Source organism: Condylura cristata, unplaced genomic scaffold, assembly GCF_000260355.1.
Source record: "Condylura cristata isolate star-nosed mole 26May11 unplaced genomic scaffold, ConCri1.0 scaffold00004, whole genome shotgun sequence".
NCBI lineage: Eukaryota > Metazoa > Chordata > Mammalia > Eulipotyphla > Talpidae > Condylura > Condylura cristata.
The window spans coordinates 3288921-3309821 of NW_004567105.1; the positions used below are offsets into that span (position 1 = coordinate 3288921).

At 50.2% G+C, this 20901-nt stretch overlaps 1 protein-coding gene across 6 annotated transcripts in view; it reads right to left on the reverse strand.

The window, feature by feature from the left end:
* Positions 1–20901, reverse strand: part of TNRC6B (trinucleotide repeat containing 6B) — a 180068-nt gene that overhangs the window by 126914 nt on the left and 32253 nt on the right. For all 6 annotated transcript variants that reach the window (XM_012720494.1, XM_012720491.1, XM_012720493.1 and 3 more), the window contains exons 2-3: positions 7280–7355; positions 1147–1237 (exon numbers count right to left, since the gene is read on the reverse strand). In XM_012720494.1, coding sequence (XP_012575948.1) covers positions 1147–1191 — 45 coding nt within the window. In that variant the 5' untranslated portion in view covers positions 1192–1237; positions 7280–7355. The remainder of the gene's footprint in view (positions 1–1146; positions 1238–7279; positions 7356–20901) is intronic.

Consider the following 20901-nt stretch of genomic DNA (forward strand, 5'->3'; position numbering starts at 1 on the left):
GCTAGTTTTAAGTGAATGTGAAATTTACCGTTCTTTTTTCTTGCTTCCACTTAAAATGCCTGGAGCTCTAAGAATCAAAACAAAGAAAAGCATAGTTCAGTCTGTCTGTGTGTCAGCACTCAGCTGCTCGGCCAGTGAGAAGGCAGGAACGGACGAGAAAGGAAGTATAAACGTAAGCATGGCCAAACATGCGTGCTTAATTAAGGAATGAGGTACAGCACTCCTGTGGAAGTCTTCTGCTTCTTCTCTCTTTAGTAGAGAACGAAGCCTTCTAACCTTGAGCCTTTGCCAACTCCTGAAGACTATGTGATCCTTGTCCATCTCCCAACCGACATGAACAAACCTCTCTAAGAAAAGCTACAGAAGACACTGCAGTTTCACAGAACGTTTCTTCAAGCCGAACGTTTCTTCAAGCGCGCCAAAACTGGCTCTCCCAGAAGGCTTTCTTGAACAACCCTGCCTGGCCGTGGGCACCTGACTTCCACCTCCACAACACCTCTAAGGTTTTAAAAGCTTTCTGGGGGGCTCCCTGGTGGCCTAGGGGTGAAGTGTCAGTGCCACCATCGTAAAAGCCCACAGCAATGACTTCAGTTCAATCCCTGGCCAGGTAGCCAACCAGCCGCTCCCCTCAACAGTGTGTTTCAGCTGATCTGCCTGTGCTGCTCCCCACTTTGTCTCTGGTGAATCCTCTCACCACCCTCCCCCACACCTCTGGCCTGTACCCCGTTCTTGTATAAAAAGATAAATAAATCTTTTGAATGTGCATAACAGAACAATGTCTAAAAAATCACCAGTGGAGCCTCTGTGCAGCAGGAAGAAGAAACAGGCTTTTGCTTCTTACCTTAGTCACTTGTGATATATTTTACTTTTCAAAATAAAGATCTCTAACTTGCATAATAAAACTTGAAAAGATCAAGTGTAGTATTCTAAAAATGAATCACAAAGTTCTCTATGAGTTCAGTATAATTGGTTTTCAATTTGTCAGTAGCATCCCCAAAAGTGCACATTAACAAGAAAAATAAAACCTTCCCAATCTTAGAGGATGCTCTCATTTCAACCAATCTAATTTTGAAATTCACCGAAAATAAAATCCCGTCGCCTTGTTAAATTCCTACCCAAGCTGCTCGCACTCAGCACTTCACTGACCTTGGAAGTGCTTTCTTCCGAAACTTCTCCCTCATTGGTTTGCATGGGAACAGACTCTGTGCAAAACGCTGCAGGAACACACAAACACTGCCTGGAAGAGATAAGAAGGAAGCAATATATAAGGAAGCCAGCGTGAAAAACTGTTTCTTAGGTTGAAATTCTGTCACCCAAATCCTGGCTACTGTGAAGCAATGACCTTAAGTGACCGTGTGTGTGTGCAGGTGTATACATACACAGGGATGTACACACATACCACAGGGAAGGAAGGTGGGGAGTGCTAGGGAATTCCCCCGCCTAGGGGAGGGTGTTGGAAAAGGTTTAAGACATTGATGTAATAAGTGGCTCTAGATTTTTCCTTCCTTCTGATTTTGGCAAAGGTGAGAGTGAAAACCACAGTCCAGACGCTGGCCCCTGGAAGACGCCCACCTACGCGAGCCTGCGGAGCCAGGATGGGACGGGCCAGGCTGCTGAAGCTGGCGGGGCTTCTTGGGTTGCACTGGCGTTCAACACGCTTGTATTTTATAACTGAAATGAAGGTTCATTTTTTAAAAAGAATTTTAAAGAAATTAAGTGTCAGTTCATTTACTTTTAGATGACAAAGGCTATTCACAGGACAAGACAATAGAAAATAATATCTTTTCTTTTAAGAATAAACACTTAACTGTCTTTAAGTGTTCCAAAAGAAAGCTACTGAAAGTTTATGCAACATTCATATTAATGCAATAAATAATGATGTATTTACTAAAGACTAAGTATTCAAACTGACACACAAAAATCTCCATTATAATGCAGGCATAATACTTTAAAGCCTTTCAAATACAGCAAAAAGTTCATAGATACAAAAAAGGAAAATTAACGGACATTTGTTTGAAGAACACTTTATCAAGAAAAAAACCCAAGATATGAAATCTACAAAGGTGCTTGGCATCTTTCTCTGCAGAGGAATCTGCCCCTGAATGGACAGCCTGAGGGTGCGGAGCTCCCACATTCCTCAATAACCCGCCAGCTGAGGCCAAGAAAGCAGTTTCCTCGTTGCTGGATGGGCGGGGGCGATCCAAATGGCTCCTGTGCTGTTCTGATGCGGATTCTGGGAAGCCACTCACGCCTATGTGAACGTGAGCCTGGAGGTGCGAGAGCTGTCTGAATCAGCTTCTTTCGCTTACTCCAGGCGCAGACCTTGCCCGTCGCTTCTGGAAAACATAAGGCCGATGCCCACAGCGAGTGGCACAGGCTTTCTCTCGCTGGTTTTGCCTCCCACCTGCTTATGACAAATGTGCAAAAACAGAATTGTTCTTTCTATGAAAATTAAATCAGAAGCCCTAGAAAGACTCAGTAACCTATCCAGAGAGACTTGGCATGCAACCTGCTTCATGGTTATCTTTTAGTTCGCCTTCTACTTTGCTGCAATAGACTGTGACATCAGAGACACAGCTGCCCAATGGACACCCGGGGAGCGCCGGGCCACGCCTGCCTCACTGTGCTGAGTGAGGGAAGCTGCTCCCCTCTCCTGAGGCATGGCTCTTCTCTCACCTCCACACACTCCACCATGGGAGGAAACTTCCTACAGGTTTTTCTGAAAGTGAGTTTAGAAAGAGAAACAAAAGTCAGCCCCTCCCTCTTCCTTTTGGAAGCAGCAGCCCCAGGGACACCTTCTCCTGTGCTCCTACACCCACAAATGCAAGCCCCTCTGGTTCCTGCAGGTGACCTCACTGAGTTCTGGCTCATGCGCAGAAGCTCACTCCCTGAAGCCTGAGCCACACTCTCCGACCTGGCTTCACAAGTGCCATCCTCTCTTATCCTGTTTCTCAACTGAATCAGCCAAGGGGGAAAGACCTGCCACCTGCCACAAGACTCAGATGGCCACACAGCACACGTGGCCTGGGGACACAAAAACATGGAGTTTCTAAGGCTTCTCTTGGGCCAGGGCTTTGGCCTGCGAGGGGCAGGCCAAACAGAGCGACATCAGGCCACTGGCCTGGGCAGCTCGGTGCCAGCTGCTAACTACTGAGGCCAGGCTAGGCATTTATGAACCTTTTGCACTTTGCACTTAGGGACGACTGTGACGACAGCAACTTCATCTTCAGGCAAGTGGCTGTTTCCGCAGGAAAGGCTTGCGGGCTGTGCTGGCCCTGAAAGGCAGTCAGTCACTGAGGTGGTGGTGATGGTACCAAAAGCTTATCTTTTTTTTTTTTTAATTAAAGAGTTTTCTTTTAAAATTTATTTTTGCATATAAGAACTGGGGTGCAGGCCAGAGGTGCAGGGGGTGAAGGATGAGATGATTCATGAGAGACAGAGTAAGGAACAGACAGATCTACTGAAATACACTACCGTGGGGAGACGGGAGAGGGCTGCCGTGCCGCGTGGGTCAGCTCCCTGGCCGGGGATCGAACTCAGGCTGCACGGTGACAGTGCTGAGACTTAACCCCGAGGCCACCAGGGCGGCCCCAGAAGCCTAGCTAAATGTCCACCATGCAGGAGGCCTCGGCATCTACTGGCCAGGCTGGCCAGCGTGCCGGCTGTGCTGGCTTCAGCACGGGAACAGGGCACCAGCCGCCTGGATGACTCACAGCAGAGGCTGCTGCCTGACCTTGAATTATGCAGGCACAGTCTTTCCAAAGAAGGCCTGGCTGAGGCAAAGATTGGACTTCAGGGAAAAGAGTCTTTCTCCAAACAGCCTTCCAGACGTTAGTTAGTGGAACAATTAGTTGCTGCATGTAAGCTGCAAGGCAGCTGAATTTCAAATAGCACACGCAGTACAGAACCAGTGAAGTCCTGCATCTGAGCTGTCTGTGCCAGGCTTGCACGGGCAATCCAACGGGGTGGAAATGACCGCACTTCACGGCAGGGAGGGCGGGGAGGGGGAAGCCTGAGAGGCGGCCTGCTGACTGGCGCTGCCACTACTCCGCACCCCTGAATACTGCAGACGAGCAGGCGCGGTTTCAAATAGTCACCGTTAAAAGAGAAGACAGTGTGCACTGGCCGATTTTCCCCCAGATACGGTAAAGGGGGTTCCAAGTTGAACCTCTTGCTGGGAGATTCTTCCAAATTAGGTAGATGAGGAGCTGGCATCTTGGTAAAGCCTGGTAAGGCCAAGAGCACCCCCACCCTTTTCTGTCCCTCAGATTCCAGCTCGTCTGCTACGTCCTGGAGTTCAATACTTACAACCCACCGGAGGAACTGCTACTGGCTGGAGGGAGGCTCACGTGCCGATGTGGTAGCTGCCGATGTGGCAGGACACTGTTGAAATGACGCTGTTCAGCCTTGGAATTTATATAATTTTCACAACCTTCTGGGGAAAAAATCTATTTTGTTCACCAAGGGTGCCAAGAGAATACCTGAGAGACCACTGGCTGGCAGTGAACATAGGGGGACTGGGGGTGTCCTCACCAAAGAGACCACGGCGCCGGGAGGGGGCAGACACACCCAGCTGACCTAGCCTGAGTGCTGAGGCCTGAGCACTGAGAGGCAAGTGCTGGCGGGTGTTGAGGGAGGGAAATTTCCCCACTCTCTTCTGCGCAGGGCGTATCCGTGTCTGCCAATCCCGGTCGCCCTCCCCGCCTCAGGCTGCTGCTCAGGACTGACCAGGCTGGTCTGACAGTGAGGGTGGCGGGCACTGGCCTCCAGCCCCTCTTCCCAGGGGCACCTATTCTGCTCCATTCCCCCTCTTCCAGGAGGCGGGTCTGCTGCACCCTATCGCATCAGTCACCTGCTAAGTTCTGGGGTGCAGCACTGGGAAGCTGCCTTGCCCACAGAGACGAGCCGTTCTCCTGTCGCCTTTGTTAGGAACAAAAGTGAACTTAATCTCTACCTCCTGTATTCCCGCTGTTTTAGAACTTGGGTTCCTTTCAATTCCAATTTACAGCTGAAGTCTTGAGAATTAAGTTCACTTTTCTGTACTAGTCTTATCTCCCCAGTGATCCCATCACCGTAACGTGAACAACACACTTCGACTTGATCAGCATTTCACTACCGCATTTCACTACTGCCTGCTCTGGCTACTCCCCTCACCGACCCCCAAGCCGCGCTCCCTGCGCCCCAGTCCGCAGGCAGCCCCTTTTCATTCTTTCCACACAACTTGCTGATTTCAGCTCAAAGCCCTCTTGAAATCGCTCCATCCCCCTCTACTGTCCTCTAACCATCTAGTCAATTGCTACTTCTGAAAGCCTTCCTGACCACCACACAGTCTTACTGGATATCCTATTAATTTTCCCACCTGTCCTTTATTCAGTTTGCTCTTATATTTTGTGTGGGAGGAAGCTTACATTTTTTAATGTGTTTCTGGAAGAAGGCTTGATGACGTTCTGCTTTGCCTAAGGGTCTAAGTCAGTTCTGCTCCTTGACAAAATGGACGGCCATCAAGGTGGGCCTGGGAAGGCGCCCAGGCAAGCTAGAGGCCCGCCTGGGGCGCCACAAAGGGCCTGGCATGTCGGCGCTGACAGGGCCATGAAAACACCGAGACGAGGCTGCCGGTGTGGATGTGGAGACGAACCAGGGGTGACCAAGTGGTGGGGAGCTGACGATGTGGGCGTCTGACGTCTGCTGCGCACGGGCTGTTGCCTAGGGTGATGGCCGGCTCCGTGTGGGGGACGTGCACGTCTTGACCTGGCGCAGTGCTTTGGCACAGGACAAGACTTGCAAACGCTGATGACCAGGAGAGGTGTCCTGGGCGTGGGCAAATGGCACTATTTGCACAGCCCTCAGGCCCAGTGCTCACCTGTCTCCGGCGTCATCAGCCAGGCCTCTGGCAAAGCCCTCAGGAACCGCTCCCAGCCGCAGCAGCCAGATGGCCGTAGGCTGCACGTCCTCGCTCCTATTAACACGCTGCCTTTTCCTCCTCCACTACCAAGTGAGCAAACGCCACTCGTCATGCGAGTCTCGGGTTTAGGATGTGCTGCCTGACCCACTGTAAGCAGAATGTCTGGTCCCTTCTTCGGCGCCCTGGCGTGGCTTGCTGAATTTGACTGAGGGATCTGTTTCATTTTATTGGATTCATCTGCTCACATAGCTGCCTCCACTGGTAGACTGTCAACCCTTTGATACCAGACACTACATCTCACTAATCTCTAGTCACAGCCTACTTACAGCTGTGTACCTGACGTGCAATAGGAATTCAATATGTTTCTATGCAAGAAAGCCTGGATTAATCAATTAAGTTCTTTTTGTTTAAACTGCAATGGATCGCAATTCAATAAATACTTGCTGGGCCCCGACACAGGACAGGTGCTATGAGGTTGGTGTGTAGGGACCGCAGTGAGCTCTGGTTTTGAGGGAGCAGAATTATGATTGTCATTTATTAGCTGTGTAATCTTAAAACAAGTGACTTCACTTTCTAATCATCACACCTCCCTCCATGCACGGGCCGGAGGCGGCAGTCTGAGGCGTACATCTACAGCGTGTGGCTACCACCGAGCAGCCAGGAGGCTCGAGAAACACTTCCACTTCTCCAGGAATGTTCGGACCAGCAAAGGAGGCAGACTCAGCCACTAACTCTGCTGTGAAATAACGAAAGTCTGTCACTGCTGCTAAATGCCCAGTGAACATGATTAGGAAATCCTGCCAGAGCATGGAGGCGGGGCCAAGGAAACAGGCGAAGGAAGAGTGGGTAGCTGCGACCTTGCTGCTTCTTCCAGGCCCTCAAACAGGCACAAAGCAAGAAAAGAACGAAGTCTCCAGAAGGCAGAGAACGGTCTGGTGAGGCTTATGGAGGGCAGTTCCCAGAAAAAGCAGCCAGTAACACTGGGTGGAATGGGGCTTCTGGAGGGCTTGTGTGGCAACCTGGAGTCCCGGCAGCTGTGTGAACCCACGAGTGGCACAAGGACGTCTCTCCTGGAAAAGCTGCCCCCCGGTAGCATGGATGCAGGGCAGCGTGAGGGGCTGGAATACACTCATGCAGAGCTGCAGAAGTGCAGGAAGCCCGGAGCCAATTCTAGCATCACGGGACGAGGGGCCAACATAGTGTCAACCTGAAAACACGACTACCAGGACGTGATGCCCACTGTGAGGGCCGTGTTCAACACCTCCCTGCGAGAACTTGGGAAGCAGCAGTGACACTGGAGTGCATTTTCCATCTTTCAAGATGAAGATTCTTCTATTTCATTGCCAACGCACAGTGGGTATCACTTTGAAAACTTACCTTTGACAGTATCCCAGGGGCAACACCAGCCCGTGAAGGTGAGTCTAGGTTACATTCAGTGCAAAAATCCAAAACCCTGGAAAGAGGAAAATCAGAGTGAGCCACAGGTTTGCAGCAAGGGCCACGGGACAGGAGTTCACATGGCCAGCAGAGCCAGGCCTCCCCACCCACCAGCCCGACCTGTGGCCTCCCCAGCCTCATCTGTATGGGAACAGTAAGAGCAGCTTCCTTTAGACGTCAGGTAAATACGTACAGGGCAGGATACCAGGTGCATGCTCAGTCAAGGTAAGTTTTCCGAAGAAACAAGAAGATCTGCGTTAAACCTGTCTTTTATCTTACTTGTTACCAGAAAACTACAGACTACATTTTCAGCTTCTCCATTTGACATGAGGGTGTCTCATCACTGCTTCAGAATCAACATGTCCCCAAATGCACTGTTCATCCCCTGCCCAATCCTGAGTCTCCGGCCTCAGGGCCCCCGTCAAGGGCACAGACCCCACCCAGGCGCCCAGTAAGAGCCTCAGATTCATCCTGGATTCCTCACAGTCCATTAGCAACTGTCTCTTCTGTTTTCACCATATGGATTCACCCCAAATTCTTCATCACCACTAGACTACCCATCCTTCTTCATTTTCATAGCCATCTCCATTTCCTGCTGCAGGAGGACTCTGAGAGCTGGCCTCGCGGGACTTAGTTTTCCCCCTCCCCAATCCATTCCCAAATAATAGAATGACCTGGTTAACACCAAACTGGATCATGGTACGTTACTAACAAATGAGTAAAAATTTATTTCACAATGACTGATTCATGGAATATCAACTCTCTGTAGAGATATATAGAGATAATAAGTCTATAAGGAAAGATATATAGATATATATGAACACATATGAAATGACAGACATTTATAGCCAATGTTTAGTGACACCAGGCTCGACCCTCCATTTCACAATGGCAGAAGTGAATGCTCGGGGAATAACTTGCCTTCTGTGTGTGTGACAGTGGCGTCAACAATGCCAGACAGCCCAGCGGAGACAGGAAGCCATCACTATTTGGAAGTGGGCCTCTTCATTTCGCAATCACATTAAGGGCTCTGTCCAAGCAGGCACGTTCCATGCCTGGAAGCTACCGCTGGACGTGCTGGTGTGGGTCCCACACTGCATCCCAGTGTTTGAGGCGGTGCTTCAGTGAGTCCTGAAAGCATCTTGCTGCCCTCTTATCTGTCATCACCTCTGCTTCAGTGGATTTTTAACCAGTGTCTGAATAAATAAAGCTCGCATGAAGTGACGCCATGATGAATCTCAGTGGTGTTTTGCTAGCATCTCTACCTCCCTCTAGACACACCATAGTTCCAGCATGTTTCTTTCTGAAAAGCAAAACTGACCTCTGATTTTATCACTGCCGGAAGCCAGTCAGTCACTACCCATTACCTTCAGGCTAGAAGTCAAGAATCCTCTCACCCTTCACCACATCATGGCCCACTGGCGTGGCCTGCACCTGGTCTCCTGCCCATGACACCCCAGCAACGTCTCCACAGGCCCCCTGCCCTTTCCCTTCCTCAGCTACCTCCCTGGCACCTCTGTGGCCCAGTACCCCTCCCCGGGACCTGCTTGTCTCCCAGGTCTGTCTTCACCATCAGGGCGCCTGGGAATGGGATGCTCTGTGTCCTGCACATCTCTGATGGTCTCAGGAGGAGTCCAGGGGTCCAGCAGAACTGAATCCTCATGCCGGCCTGGGAGTGTGTCCCCTTCTAGGCTGCATCCCGAGAAGTGGCTCTGGGGGAGGCTGGGGAGTGGGCTGCCTCTCCAGCATGGGGCTGGGCCTCACAGAAGACGTGAACTATGTGGCTAAGTGTGACCTCAGCACCACAGGGCGCAGCAGACCTCGGCTATCTCCCCGCTGCTCCCCTCAGCAGTGGCTTTCAGTGGATCTGCCTATTCTGCTCTTCCCACTCTGTCTCTGGTGAGGTCCCTCACCTTCCCCCCAGCCCCCACACCTCTGGCCTGTACCCGAGTTTTGTATGTGTAATAAATCTTAAAAAAAAAAAAAAAAAAAAAAAAAAAAAAACAGAAAGAAAGAAACCAGTCATCCCACCCAGGGACACAAGCTGAAGGAAACATATTCAGTCAACTGTATTTACTTATGAACAACATCAAGTTTAATTTCCAAACCTGATTACTGAGCATATTTCTTGTAAATGTAAATGTAATGCTCCTATTTTGAACTTTTTAAAAGTTCAAGTGGTGTGGGCCAAGGCCCTTGCCTACTACCTCTCCCCTCCCCACCCTGCCCTGCTGGGGCCTCGGCACTGTTACCACTTTGCTACCCAGCAAGGGTCTTGGGAGACAGACAGATATTTAAGAAAACACTATGACCTTCTGACTGAGTCACAAACACAGTGGAAACCCTGACTACCTCGCTGGCAACTGGCCTAACTTCAAGCAAGACGTCCGGAAGAGGCATCTTAAGCGAAGCAGCAGCTGTGAAGGACGCGGAGGGCCGCAAGGCGGCGGGAGGGTCTCCCGGAAGGAACAGACGCCAGCAGCCCGGGCAGACTCAGGTCCCAGAGAGCCAGCCCTGGAGCGGGCGCCGCCGGCCGGGCAAGGGGCCCTGTGGGGGGCACCGAGACTGCCGACCTGGGCGCGCAGGCGGAGCGGCCGCACCGCGCAGGGCTGCTGTGCCAGGCTGGAGGAGTCGGTGCGGCTCGCTGCCCCTCAGGCAGCTCTCTGGAAAGCCCGTGAAGATGTCCAAGGCTGCCCGTTCCTAGAAGCAACACTTTACTCTTAAAATCTCCCTGGCTTTTGTGCCTCCCGGCCCTCTTTCTCGCTTCGGCTCCTTAACAATGAAGCTGACTCCTGCGCCTTAATGCCCTGCTCTCTCATTGGCGACTTAATCAGGGCCACGTGATTTCCCGCCTTAGCTGCTCCCGACGTCAGACACACGGCTGCTGTTCAACGGTCATCTGTGTTCACCGCTCCTTGGTATTTAAACACCAGAGTGACCCAGCCTCCTGTCGCCTGGGAGCGCCTGGCTGTGCTGGTGTTGAGGACGCCGCGGTTTCAGCGGTGCGGGCGCCTGGCCCAGTTCCGGCCTCTGGCTGTGCCTGGGTGCTGCGTACCCCGGTTTGCCGGTAGCCGGAGGCCTTGTCGGTACTGTGGACTTTCAGATCCCCACCACGGGCAGGGGTGGTGCTGCTCGGCTGCTGCTTCTGTGCTTCACAGGTTGCGGTGAAGGAAGCAGACTTGACTCCTGGCCCAAGGATCAAGCGTCGTCTTGACGTCCAATCTGACACAGGGCAAGCTGAGCCCCTGACCCCACAGGAGAGGACGAGTTCCTCGCTAGCCTCCTCTGCCTGTCCCACGGCTGGGGAGGCCCCAGGGCATTCATCCCTCCTTCTCTCTGGTGAGGAGCATCCTTTTCTCTCTGCTGATGCAATGACACCAGCATCTGATGAATCCACTTCTCTCTCTAGTGCTGACCTTGGTCACACGCTTCAAAGCCACCTGTGTAATGGCCTAATGTTAATGGACTTCGTCTCGTGTGTCACTGGTCCCTAAAATCCAGGATGTCTAAAACTCAACTAACCCCCTCCCCCCCTCCAAAGTGTGTTCTCCTTTGCCTCTCTTGGGAATACTCTCATCCCACTCAGAAAATCTGGGACCAGCAGCAGCAGCTTCCTCTCACCCAACTCTGTCAACTCTAGCCCCCACGTGTTTCAGCATGTACTATAGTATTTTTACTGCCACCGCCTCAGTGCTGGCCTCGGTTGTGGCATCACCTATCACCCTGTTTACACCAATTGCTGTTTAAACAATTAGTTTTCTTACCCTCAAGCCTCTCCCCCACCACCCCCACTCCGTAAAGCCACCTTTAATTCCAACCGAAACCACACTGCCTTTGCAAGGCCCTTCGTCCACCTTCCACACAAAATCCAGGTCCCCCTGGGAACTGGCTGTGTACCTGCTCATCTCTCAGCTCCACCTTCCAAAACCAAGTTGCCTCGGTTTCCCTAAGTGCTGCGGGCTCCGTGCGCCCCTGCATGCTCCTTGTGCTGCACCAGCTCCACTCGCAGGACAAAGGCTTCCCAGAGGCCTCCCGGCCCAGATGCGGAGCCCTTCCGAGAAGGGCTTCTGGACCCCGCCCTGGCGGCGGCCGTCGGATGGGTCTGTCCTCTGAGTTAGTGACTGTCCTAGGCAGCGTGTCCGTGCTGCGTGTACTAGTCTGACACGTCCTGATGGCCAAGCCTGAGTCTTGCTTACCACTGCATCACCATCATTTAAAGTGGGGGTGGAGCAAAGCACATTCTGATCCTCTCGTGGCATACACACACAGTGCGGGGATGAAGTTCACGCTGTGCGGCATTCTGGCTCAAGTAAGGCCGCTGCTTCTCACCTGTTTCAGCAGACCAGGGCACAGTCCAGACTCCAGCCCCCATCTCCACCGTCACTGGGGGGTGGATAGGTCTCCCACAGGCACGGGCCTGTCTAGGACCACTGCGGGGTAACCCCGCGCTCTCAGGGCAGGGTGCTACTCGCAGAGACCCATAGAATCCAGGGAGAAGTCGTGACAGAGACTTCTGAACCGAAAGCAAGACCCTGACATAAGCTGTCCAGTAAAGCAAACTCTGACTGAAGCAGAGCTAAGGAAGCCCGACGCACCTGTCCTGGGGCTACACGGGTCAGTTGCGTCACTAACCGACGAGCTCACCCGTGCGCGGGACAATCTGTCAGTCCTTTGCCAGGAGGGCTTCAGATCGGGAGCTTCCACCTGGAGACCTCCACACAAACCATGAGTGCCCGTGGTCCTGGGCCGACGGGGGCGGCGGTCAGGCCAGCCCCCGACCCTGGACCTCCCGACTCTCTGTGCAACTCGGCGCTTCAGCAGGGGCCTCGGTCGGACTGACTGCCGACTGACAGGCCGACAGCCTCAGCTCTTGAAAAACACCCAACTTGCTGACAACCTTCCACTTACTTAAAAAGCCTTCACTCTCTATCTGTAATATATACTTTTACGTGGTATTTCGATTTAGGTGGTTGTTTTCTTAAGCGCATGAGTTCTTCAACAGACGAGTGAGGAAACGTCAGAGACCCCAACGGCAGCGTGCCGCACTCAGCGCCAGGCCCGGCGGCGCCGAGCTCTCACCTGAGGTAGGAGCCTGTCCTCCGCGGCCTTGAGCAGACGTGGAGGAGGACAGAGCAGCTCACCAAGCAACTGCACAAACACTAGGCACAGGGAACAGTGGGCTGGGCCCTCTGCGCAGCCTCCAGGGAGAAGGACGCCACCCAGAACCCAGGCTGAACTGATGGTTCTCAAACTTTGGGCTCAGGATCCCTCTTGCACTAAAAAGTTACTAAGGGCCCCAAGGAGCACTTGGCTGTGATGAGCACAATTACCCACACTGACCATCATACGATGACAACTGAAAACTGACACTATTTCATAAATACCCATTTCAAAGGCTGACTTAAAATTAGAATTTTTAATTAGAAAACTTTAAACGACAAGACACTGACGCCAGGCTCCATCCCTGCTCAGCATTTCTGCAACTATCGCTGGGGCCTGCAGGACAGGAGCCAGCTGCGTCCCTCCCGTACTTGCCTTTGCGCTCACTCCTCTGCCCGGTGGCACTTCACGGGGCCCCTGGGAGCCCCGCAGCACACTAGTGAGAACACGTTAAAACAGGCAGTGTTCTCTGAGCATTAAAGCAGCGTAAGAGCCAGAGGCTAGACAATGGCCCCAGGCCCCTGGAAGGGACCTGAGTGGGGTGGGTGGGTGGGGGCAGGCATGATGCCCACTCTGGGCACCATGCATTTAGAGAGAAGGAGCGCCAGGGGTGGGCAGGAAGGAAGTGTGTGGCTGGAGAGCCCTACGTGCTCGTGGACGAGCAGCGCTGACTGTCGAGGGCCCGGCCACAACCAGGTGCACCTCCACTGTGAGCCCCAAGACAGCCCTGGCAGCCCTGGCAGCACCAGGCGGCGTCTGCAGGGGAAGGAGCCTCTCGGCCGGGGGGTGTGTACGCACGTGCGTGTGCGTGTGCGTGTGTGCGTGTGCGCGGGAGTGCCTGGGCGTGGAGGGAGAGGCCCGCTTCCCCAGGCGACATTCCCCGGAGGCCACGTCAGGCTTTCCTCTCTGGCGCCTGCACCGTGTGTCCTCTAGCAGCCGTAAAATGGCTCAGAGAAGCCACCGCACAGTGGCTTCCCCGGGTGTTTACTAACTGCAAAATCATCTCCCCGCTACAGACTCAAACTCTGCAGACATTTCTTGATCTGGCAGTCTAAAAAAGTAAATTTAACATCAGCCACGTAGCCAGCTTTTCCTTGCCAGCGATCATGTGAGTTTGCTGCTCTGGCCCTGTGCATCTTGTGCTGTAAAAACAGCTCCTGGAGCCTCGTATGTCATGGAGCTAGCTGCCATAAACTGAAAACATTTTCTTCCTATTTTGGGGCACAAACTAAAAGCATTCTGGATGTGGTTTGTATACAGTCCGCCCCGGCCAAAAAGGAGGTTTAAATATACGGGAGAAGGCGAGCGGGAGTGCGGGTCGGCGGCGCTGACATCGGTGTCTGATCGCGTGTCCTTTGTGACTGCAGATTTCGCCATGATGCATGTCTGAAATTACCTTTCAGTAAGTACAGTTGTTCGTTTTATGTGGCAGTTTTAAGTTGTCTAACAATTTCATAGCTGAGAGAAGCACAGAAAAGCAAACTTCTTTTAGGTTTAAATTTTAAAAACATAAAAAATAGAAACAGCCACGAATCTATATAGTTTTTCAGCTTTTTTTCTTTTTTTTTGCAAATATACTCACTAAGGCACTTTCACAGAACAGATCACTTTAAAATCAAAGTGAAACCAAAAGAGAGTTCTGCTTCTGGGAGCAGTAAACTAGGTAACTCAACCAACCATTCTTCCGAGGGAGCTAGAAATGTGGGCAAAACACACACGCTATCTCAAAGGCGGAGAGCACTAGCCAGCTCAGAAGGACTACCACACACAACAGTCAGCTCCAGGTGAGCTACAACCCACAGGTGAAAGACAGAGAACTTCTGGAAGATAATATGGGACGACACTTTCATAGCTTAGGAGTAGGAAAGGGTATTTTCAACAGGATACCAAAACCATCTATTATTAAACACAGATCAGTGTGGCGACACAGAAATTCAGAATTTTTCTTCAGGAAAAGATAGTTGTAAGGGAAAAAAAAAAAGCAGGCCACATTAACCCAAAGAAAGGCTCGTATTTAGGTAACGGAGTTCGATGTGAAAAACAGAGTGCTAACTCCATAGGAAAATGTGCAGGAAGCTAGAGGAGGGGAGACCACGCAGCTGCGTGATCAGACCGTGAACTGGCTTTGGGGAGGCAGCTGGCACCAACTGAAAGTGAGAGCAGCAGAAGACACCAGGAGGGGAAATTTAAAAAGCAAATAACAGCGATGTGCTTTATACCAGAACGGGTGAAATTTTAAAATTTACTGACTTTTTTGAACTGCTAATATCAAGTGCTGATGAGGACATGGAACAGGAGCGCTCATATTACCGAGGGAAGGCGACTTGCTTTACCCACTCGGGAGCAGCCTGGAAGAATCTTCCAAAGGGAGAGGCGGACGCACTTCATGACCCAGCCCGCCACTCCCAGGCATGCACCCCGAGCTCACACGCATGTGCACTGAGGACGTGTAAGGAAGTATCTGGAACGGAGCAGGAGCGTACAAGCCCCCTCCATGCTCAACCCAAGGGTCTCAGCAGTAAAGTGGCAGCCGCGTCCAGCATATTCACGGCAGGGAGAGTGACGGAGCGACAGCACACAGAGCGACGTGGATGAATCCTGCACACACGATTAACAGCTCATCCCCTGTGTTCAAGATCGGCCCGAACTAGTCTCAAGAACCAGAAGAGGAGCTACCTTCCGTGGGAGGCAGAGACTGCAACCGGCGAAGGGCTCCCGAGGGCCACTGGGTCCCCAGAAACGTGGCAATTACGCTTCATTTCGTGTTTCATGCACTCTTCTGGTGGTACAGTAAATTTCACAACAAAAAAGACTGAGCGCAAGACAAAGCAAAACTAATACCGAGAAAAGTGGTCTAGCCGTAAGTAAAAAGAGAGGACAGAACCCGGGGCCCTCGCCACCACCCGGCCCCCGCTTTCTAATCCCGTCTCTCGCCCCCGTGTTCTCTTGAGCCTTCTGCCACACACATGCTCACCCCTGTGGTTCTTTACCTTTGACAGGTGATACCTCCCTGCACAGGAAACCACATCCCTACCACCTCTCTGCCAGGCCATGCACATACTGTCATCCAAGACACAGCCCGCTGTCGTCACCTGCAGAAACTTTCAGGGGACAGACGGGGCCACATGTGTGATTCTGGTTCCATCTCTGACAGTGACTGGCTGTGGGACCTTTGTCAAGTTACAAGCTGAGCTTCACAACTTCCTCATAAGTTAAAGAGGATAAAAATATCACCTCCCTCATGGGTTACTGTGGAGATTAAACAGGCAAATGAATGTGATGTGCTCAGAAGGTGCCTGGGACAGAGTCAGCGTGGGTTTGACTCTTATCATCATCATCTGGCTGATACTAGTATTATTTTCTGATGTTACTCACTAGCCAGTGGCTATCACATTATCAATCCACGCTGACGATTCTTTCATATCCCCCAACACCCCTCCACACTGGAGACTCTTCTCCGGTTCCCCTAGCTCAGCGTTACAGTTAATTCTCTTGGACACAGTCCTGAAGGGTAGTTCATGCCTGACTACCAACCGCTAGCACAGGGCCTCTGCTCGCTGAATAGCTGAGGAATGAGTAAGCCACGACGACACGAGCATGACAGAGCCCCCACAGAGGGGCAGTCCTGCGGGCTGCCCTGTCCTGTGTGCACAACACAAAATGGAAGCAGCGTCTTGATGAGATTCCTGCAACAATGGCCTCAGGAGATGGGTGACTCCCTCCAGCAGCAACAAATCCAGGTAGCAATGCTGTGCTGTCTCCCTGAAAGGCGACTGTGAGGCCCATTATTGCTGACGACTAGGGCAATAACTTTTAACTGTGAAGCGCTACCATATGAGGTTTTACGGCTTTAATTACTGTTGAATTGCAAGTCTGGAAAGGCTTTTAAAGGGAAATAGTGTAAAAATGCAATCTGTTATGCACTAAGATTAAGATTTTTATTTTGGGGTCAGGCTGTTTTGCAATGAAATTCCCCAAACTTCATTTTTAAACATTTCTCATTTTGGTATGAATGACTCATATAACATCAAAACATTGTCTGTAGGTGACACATTTCACTAGGTGAATATTCAAAGCAGCAGTATTCACAATGCCACAAAGTAGAAACCACTCTAATGTTCATCAGTTACTGAATGGCTATATAAACCGTGGTTCACCCACCCAGTAGAAAACTATTCAGCCATCAAAAAGAACTACTGACCTCATACACAACAGCGATGTGCTTTATACCAGAACAGGTGAAACAGAAACACTAACCCCAGTGAAAGAAGCCACCCATAAAAGACCAGGTATGGTATGATCCTACTGACATGAAATGCCCAGAAGTGGTACAACCTAGAGACAGACAGCAAGTTAGTAGTTTCCTGGAGCTGGGAGTAGGAACAAGGATTGACAGCAAATGGGTATAAAGGATGTCTCAAATTAAGTTGTGATGAGGATTACACAGCTATGTAAATTTACTAAAAATGTTTTAACTGAGCATCTAAAATGAGTGAATTTTATGGTATGTAAATTGTACCTTAGTAAGTTTGTTTTATAAAATTACAAACACTTGGTATGCTATCGATATATATCTAACTGAAATTCCCCTATTTTTACACTCTCACCTGCCCATGGGACTAATAACCCAAGAATAAAGAATAATAAGAAAATTCAGCTTTTAAAAATAAAAGTGTCACATACCAAATATCTCAAAAACCCAAAGCATATCTCTGTACTTATTTTCCAAGATCAGAAGCAATGATCTTTATAAACAAGCTTTCACTGTCATCTATTTATTTCAGCCCACCTGTACAAATACACACTCTGGTCTCATTTGCATTTATGATTACAAACATGAATATCTGGCATAATGCCCTCGCCTCTTTTCCCCCAGCATGCCTAAGAAAATGGTAACTACAGAAAGCGAGTGTATAAAGAGATAAAAGGAGACTACACATGACAACAAACAGAATTTCTAAATAGGTTTCAGCTAACTCTTAGAAACCGACATTTTTTAATACAAACGTACTTCTGATTAAATTTTGTAACAAGCCCTAGAAAGCTAGCCAAGTTAGTTTGCTGAACTGGAATTGTTAAATTGGATATTCCTTAAAGTAGGTCACTGGCTCGGGTTTGAAAGTATTTGGTAACGCAGAGCTCTACCGGCAAAGTCATTTGCCATAATGAGATTTAACTTAGACAAAACGAGAGCAACCACACTGGTTGGGTGTCAACTGCCAGTTGTATTTTATTCAAATAAATCGCATTGTAGATTTATATCACTGCAGATTCTTGAGGGAAGTAACAAGATGAAAGAGGGGTTTTCGAAACCGAAAGGCTAAACCCAGTGGCAGTGTTTAGAGAAGGCCTCTCGCTTCCTGCTCCTCTGTCCCTCACTTCTTCTCAGTCTGCAAAGACCATTCATCTCTCTTTCACAATGTCTTTGGGTTTACTCCTCTCTCCACTTCTACTCTCACCACTGCAGCCTCGCTGTGTCCGGACGCCCTAAGGGACAAGACCCGGGCGAGAGCAGCTGACCCGGCGACCGGCGGCGGCGGGGGCATCCGTGGTAGTCAGGGCCTGACGGGGAGTGCTGTCTTCAGAGCAGCCGGCCAGCAGCCCGGAGAGTGGGCAGAAATGCACATTCTCACGTTGCGCCCAGCTCTGAGGGTGGGGTCAACAAATCTGTGTTTTAACAAGTCCTCTGGGGTGAGGCTGAAGTTTCGGACTCACAGAGAAGCAGAAGGGGCAGCCATGGTGAAGCCGAGAAGAGAACTGGGGCGACCTGCTAAGAGCCCACGCGACAACGTCCTTCCAATCTCTAACCCCACCGACCCCAAACGCTCTTCTCCAAACTTTCTCTTTCAGTGTTAATCATTTCTGATACTGCAATCCTCTAACAGCTAACATTCAATCTCCCTCCTCCCCAGGTCCCCATCCAACAATCTAACTCCATGGCCGGGGGATCCAGGTCATCACGGGGAGAAGAAACGCACCGCACACAGTAAATGGTGATGGAAGGATTGCTTCAAAGCAGTAAAGGCAGAATTATCCTATAAATGGCTCTGGAGGAACAGCTATGCTTTGCAGGTGTGGAGAACAGAGAGCAAACATTTTAATTAATAAACAACAGCATGAAAGTAATAGATAAAATTATTACTATAAAACTATAATCTGCAACCGGGGAAGGACTTCCTAAAAGCATGGATAATTTGACCTTGAAGGCTAAAAGAAATTACTGATAGATTTTACTCTATGAAAATCTAAAACTTTTCTATGTTAAAGAAAAAGAAGCTATGGTAAAAAGACAAACCAGTAATGAGTTCTGTATCAAGAGAAAAAAAAAACTAATAATTGAACAAAGGAAAAGACCACACAATTCACAAAAGGAAAAGTACTTAGAATGTAAAAACATAAACCTGATACTTTTTAAAAAAAGGTTTCCACTTAACAAATTGACCAAGCTTAAGAAGACTGACACCACACAGGTGCAGACAGTGCTAACTGGGGGTGGGGTGGGTAGAAACTGCCTTTCTACAGCAGAGTAAGACCAAAACTTAACATGTGTGTCATGCAGCAGTCCTAAGACTGAAATGTGCCAAAAAATACTCTCGAGCACACAAATGTGTTTGTGTGAAGATGTTCACTGCTGCTTCCGCTGTAATATTTGCTACCATAATCTGTAATCCTGGACAACCTTAATGTCACCCACCAGAGGACTGGTGAGAAAACTGACGGAATATTATGCAGCCATTAAAGAGGCAAAAGTAACAAAAGATGCTCATATCTCATTAACTTAAGAGTTGTCCCCCAAGCACGCAAAGTTTAACCCCTTGTTGGTGATATTAACAAATGCATGCTATGTGTATCATATGTATATAATGTGTTACAATACATAATATCGTGCGTGTATTACATGCTAGGATGAAAGCACAGGGGGGCTCTGGAAAAATACACAATCACTTTTAAGAACTGGTACTCTGCAGGGAGGGATGGGAGAATTTTTTCAAACACTTGAGTTCTGACCAAGAACAAGAACTGCTCCCACAAGGAAAGAAATCTGGTCATGTCACTCCTTTGTTCAAGCCCCAGTCCACAGCCGCCTGGGCCCCTCACCCGTCAGCAGGTGAACGCCCCTGTGGGGCGGGCTGGGAAGGGGTGCCCGTCTCCGCTCTTTGGCTGTACCCTCTGGAGTGGAGGCCCAGTGCCACATGGCTCCCGGGGATCTCCTCTGACAACTTCCCTGCCACCCCAAGGCTCTCTGCAGTGGGGCACATGGGAAATGCATTTCACACTGCTCTCTTCAAAAGAACCTGCTTTTGTGGAAGAAGTTCACCAGCCAAGCGCACAGGCTCGCCAGTGCAACCCTACCCAAATCTAACCAGTTTCTGGCTAATACATATTTCTTCTTTTTCATGTGATGGCATGTATCTTTGTTGTTGATAAAAGAATACAAAAACATTTAATTGTCCAGCAGAAGGGTTCTTAGAACACATGAGAGGTGGAGCCATTCTTGTGATGTCTTTGGCTGGGGTGTAACTGGGGTGCCCACTGAGCGCCCACACAACAGCCTGATCAAGTACCACTCTTTAGCTCGACAGCCCTCACTCACTCACGTGGTCGAGACCCCAAGAGAGCGCACCACTCCACACCAGTGTGTCTAACCAAGGTTCGACTAAAGCAAGCATCATGCCTCCACAGGAGATTCAGATGCTTCCAAAAACTACAACGCCATGCTGGACGCTCTTCCCTGATCACCCAAACCAGCAAGGCGTTCCTACACTCCACTGGACAGTATCTGAGCTTTAGTCAGAGGGCTGATAACTGTCCTCACAGACCTCCTGAGAAAGATTTGACCACTTCAGTGGTCACCTGTGTCTAAAGACCTGGTATCTAAATGTCAAAAATCCACTACAGTGATCCAGGCCTTTCGTGGAGGGCTGTTATTATAGATAGGTGTCAATATGGCAGATGGTGCTTTTTTTTTTTTTTTTAAGAATTATTTATGCATGCAGAGCTGGGGTATAGTTCAGAGGTGCAGGAGTGGTGAGAGGATTCACCAGAGACAGAGTGGGGAGGAGAACAGGCTGACTGACGAAATACACCGCTGACGGGAGCAGCAGGGGAGGCCGGAGAGGTCTGCCACGCCATGTGGTCACCTCCGGGGTGGGGACTGAACTCATGCTGAAGTGACTTTAGCTACTTAGTGCAGTGCTTTAACCCAGTGCACCACCAGGGAGGGCCCAGATGGTGCTTTTTAAAGTCAGTATGGTAGGGATGTTTATAGGTTTCTGAGACACCTCGATAAAATCCAGAGACTTGGGATTGGGGAAAACAGGAAGCAGAAGAGCTGGAGTGCATGGAAGACCTATGCTAACTAAAACTCGGATACTGTCCCGTGAAGTATGGAAACCCCTTGC